The 4,630-nt window shown below is 34.2% G+C and overlaps 2 protein-coding genes across 2 annotated transcripts in view; both read left to right on the top strand.

Moving 5' to 3' along the window:
- Positions 1 to 4,630, top strand: part of LOC112001953 (probable beta-1,3-galactosyltransferase 14) — an 84,761-nt gene that overhangs the window by 37,783 nt on the left and 42,348 nt on the right. The window lies entirely within an intron of this gene.
- On the top strand, positions 899 to 4,342 carry LOC136065503 (uncharacterized). Its single transcript, XM_065768788.1, has 6 exons — positions 899 to 1,062; positions 1,884 to 1,973; positions 2,518 to 2,572; positions 2,709 to 2,831; positions 3,864 to 3,920; positions 4,073 to 4,342. The coding sequence occupies exons 1-6, from the start codon at positions 934 to 936 to the stop codon at positions 4,213 to 4,215; spliced, it is 597 nt and encodes a 198-aa protein (XP_065624860.1). The 5' UTR covers positions 899 to 933; the 3' UTR covers positions 4,216 to 4,342.

Below are 4,630 nucleotides of genomic sequence, written 5' to 3'. Positions count from 1 at the left end.
CCGGCGCCTTCAATTCTCTTCAACATCCTACTTAAAACCTCCATAATGACCAGAAACAGCATAGGAGATAAAGGATCCCCTTGTCTCAGACCCCTCGAGCTCCTAAAAAAATCCGCTGGAGCCTCATTAACCAAAATAGAGAACTGAACAGTAGAGATGCAAGTGCGAATCCATCTACACCACTTCTCCCCAAAGCCCATTCTCTTCAAAAGATCTAGGAAAGCCTCCCAATTCACATGATCATAAGCTTTCTCAATGTCTAGCTTGCAAATAACCCCCGGAATCTTGCTCTTCACCCGACTATCAACACACTCATTAGCAATGAGGACAGAGTCAAGAATCTGTCTACCGCCCACAAAACTATTCTGAGTCTCAGAAATTAGTTGATCTAGAACCAGCTTCAAACGGTTCGCCAAAACCTTAGACAAAATCTTGTACAAAACATTTCAAAATTTTCATTGCTTGTATTGTATGTGTGTGAAAAAAAAGGGAATTTTGATTTCAGGTGCTTGTGAGAGAGTTCCTGTATAGTCCACAATTAAATTTAAACACATGACTGGATTGCATGCAATTCTCCTTGGGGAAAATAATATTGGTTGTGTTGTATTGGTCAATGAAGACAAGTGTTTGATTTTAATATGAGAACCTAATGTACTGAACCTAAGGAATTGTACCTATGTTTGTACTTTTAAAAATCTTAACCACTAAATAAGTGGTTTAGATATTTACTAATCATTAATATTTAAACAAGGTATTAATTGGCGTTATTTTGATATCTATTTAAGTTAATGATAGTGTGGCAAAATGTATGCATTCTGGATAGGATTTTAAGAACTCTATTGTGGAGACATCCCAGAAATTCGGAGGAAATTTTTTTTTCCTTTGTTTTTGATTCCCTATTTGTAACTGTTCAGGACGCGTATTTTGCGCCATATGGCTACTAAGTTGAATTTGAATATGCGGAGTGATGGGTACGTGAAGGTTCAAGATTTGTTAAATCTGAATATGCAGACTTTCGCTAATATTCCATTGAGATCGCACACTATTGATGATATTAAGGAGGTATGTTCTTCAATACCATTCTCATCTTCCTTCTTGTTGATTTTCTGTTCTGTTGAGCTCCTTGCTTCACTGTGGCTGCAGTAAAATGATATTACATAAGTAAATCCTTTCACCTACTGTGCAAAATGCTAATTTCTTGTTAACTAACATAAGAGATTACCAGTAATTAGTTCTGACTGTAATGGGACCGTAGAGGAGGAATTTTTAGGGCCAGGTTTTACTTTGAAGTGCTTTTTAAGTACAAATTTACCCAGGGCACATTTATAAAAGGATAATCAGTACAATCATTACTCAACAGCATGTTGCTTGGTCTGCAAGATTAATGTTAAATTGTTTTGAGTTTTAGGCAATTGCATAGTCGCTAAGAGTAAATCCTGCTTGATTATATATGAAATTTCTAAAGTGATTATATGGTGATTATGCATAGTATGCACACAGTACAAATTTTAAATAATATATACTTACTCATCACTTATGTCTTATTGACTCTTACGTAGACATTGCTTGAACACAATGGTTACATGGTCAAGTGCTGTTAAGATCATCATATTTGAAACCAATACCTTACTGCTAAACATAGTAGCCATTGTGCTGGCTAGTGTTATAGGATACACTAAATTTATGTTGTCATGTTCTCGTGATGTGCCCAGCTTGTGGAGCCAGCCAATGATGTTGATATATGTGTTGTGCTTATGATATTTCCTGCACAATGTGCAAATTAACTACATTCTCCTAAATTTGTTATGTTGTGTTGTCAGTACCATTGTGTTTTGCATAATTTTTTGCAAAAGACACTTTAAGTTCTATCGTGCATTATGCAGGCTGTCAGAAAGGATAATAAGCAGCGTTTCAGCCTCTTGGAAGAAAATGGTGAGCTTTTGATACGTGCTAACCAAGGCCACACATTAACGGTAAAACATCTTCTTTAATTCATTTTTTTTTTTACACTAGAAAGTGTTTGGATACAAGTTGACATCCTATGCTTGAACCCGTGTCCAATTGAAATATAACCTGTAATCAGTCCTTTTGAAGTTAAATGATTCTCAACAACATGGGTTTTTTATACTCATATGCACTTTGGATCAAGATATATGAATGCTTGATCTTTTAATTTGCAAATCCAAGGCTAGATCCTTTTTTCTCCAATCATTGACTCTTAAATTCAATTCTTTGTGCCTATTTCAGAGATTGCTCGTCTATCATTTTATTATCTAATTCTATGATTATGTGACTATAACGTATAAGATTTTTCAAATTTCATGATACTGATGCTGTTAATTGCTTTTGTTTCTACCATGAGTGTTGTTAGTGCCCTTTTTTTTCACTTTATAATAATTCTAACTTTGAATTCCTTGTGACGTTCTTTTCCCAATTCAGTTATGATATACACTATTTGATTTAGTATATTGACTTTTGACTAACAATATTATTGGATGTTTTATGCTTAATTTGCAGACAGTTGAGTCTGAAAGCTTATTGAAACCAATCCTTTCCCCTGAAGAAGTTCCAGGTTGATATATGTTTTTATTTTTAAGTCATAAATTGTTTCTGTTCAAAAAGAAAATGAAAGTCATAACTTTAACCTTTTTATATCATTTTCTCCCTTTTTGTTTGCTTCATTGCTCTTCTTTCCTGGAATTATGCAGTGTGCATACATGGAACCTATAGCAGAAATTTGGAATCAATTTTGAAGATTGGTCTAAAACGTATGAAAAGATTGCATGTTCACTTTTCTTGCGGCTTGCCAGCAGACGGGGAAGTAATAAGTGGTAATATTTCATTTATTATGCATGTGGAATTTTTTATGCATGGCCGTGCAGGGGGGATGGGGTTGTGCAGGAGCTATCGTGATAATTAATATAGGCTTGTGGTAATGTCTTCTACTTTCCAAGACCTGCTCTGTCTTGGTCAGATAGATGGGTGGCATAAAATTCTGGCTCCTAAGTGCTGATCAGAATGAAGTACTTATTACATGAAAAATATTTTAATTTTGACTTGTGCATATGGATTAATATAAAAGCACTAAGACCTGAAAAATTCACTTGGGTGACATAACACAATTTGGTCTATGACTCACCCAAAATTATGTTAGAGTTTTAGACATTTGTTGGAGACTTACCAAGTAACTGATATCCTTTATCAAAATGAATTTGTGCATGTTTTAGAATATGTCCATTTTGCCTGCCCTTTGAGGTGCACCTCTTGGGGTGTTTGATCAAACTCAAGGTTACTTTTGTAACCATCATCGCATTGTGGATGTCATGGTTCCTTAGGCATACGTTACAACATTTATATTTACTTGTTTATTATATGAATTTTCCTTTCAACAGAGTCTGTGGGAATCCTGCCCATGTATGCACACCAATGTATCTAACATGCTGTTCTTTAGGACCCTTTGGCATTAATGCTTTGTTCTACTGGGCTTCGAAATTGTTATGTAGCCATTATTTTGATCAGATACTAGAATAGCTCTTTTAGGGGTGGTTTTTCCTGTCATTGAGGAAAACAAAACTTCAAGATCTTGTTCTACTAGGTTTCTGAAGCACTAATTACTATTCTGAACAGAAAGTGGTAGACTGTTTGATAAATAGTCACTACTGTTTAGTACTTTTTTTTAACAGAAAATGGTAGTAGTAACTTGTCAAACAAAAATGAAAACGTGCAGTGACTTTTTTATGAGATGACTTCTGCTGTTGTCAACAACTTAAATGATCTTGAAGATATCTGTACATTGATCATTCTTCTGATAAAATTTTATTTCGGCCAACTTCTTACAGTTTGCTTGATTTGCTATTTTCCAGGTATGAGACGGGATGTCAATACTTTGATCTTTCTTGATGTCAGAAAAGCTTTGGAAGGTAAGTTTGAAGAACATATTGTCAAGCTCTAAGCGTTACAGATTATTCATTTTCTATCCAAGTATTCAATAGATTTGCCATGACATTCCTTGAAAGACAAGCTCTCTTCTTTCTAATATATATATATTTTTTCTTTACAATTTTGATTACAGAAGGAATGAAGCTTTACATTTCAGAAAACAAGGTAATCTTAACTGAAGGTTTTGATGGAGTTGTGCCGGTCAAGTACTTTGAAAGGATAGAATCCTGGCCTGATAGGAAATCAATACCTTTTGAACATATATCAAATGAGTAGTCCTTTTTGGTCAAATATTTCTATTTTTCCCTTCTATAAGTCCTACAGCTACATGTAACACCTCTGCTATTCTTTTTTCATTAACACCCTTGTCAATGAAAATCATTATTTAACTCTGCTTTTCTTACTTCATTAACAGCCTTGATGTATTAAATATTCTATATTGATTGACACATTGTAGAATTTCTTAGCTTTATTTGATAAAGAGTATACAACTATACATGAAGAATGGGAAGCATAATACGCTACTATTGTTGGAACTAATATTCAGCAGCCATCACCAAATTTGAAAATTGTTTGGACCGTTACCTTAAGAGAGAGTACAGTTCGGAGTCGGGTTTTATGTCGTTAACATAACCTACATTAATTTTTTTTTCTTTTTTTAATCTTTTTGATAATTAACAGTTGCAACTGG

Source organism: Quercus suber, unplaced genomic scaffold, assembly GCF_002906115.3.
Source record: "Quercus suber isolate HL8 unplaced genomic scaffold, Cork oak 2.0 scaffold_27, whole genome shotgun sequence".
Classification (NCBI taxonomy): domain Eukaryota; kingdom Viridiplantae; phylum Streptophyta; class Magnoliopsida; order Fagales; family Fagaceae; genus Quercus; species Quercus suber.
This window is presented reverse-complemented; position numbering and strand designations above follow the sequence as displayed.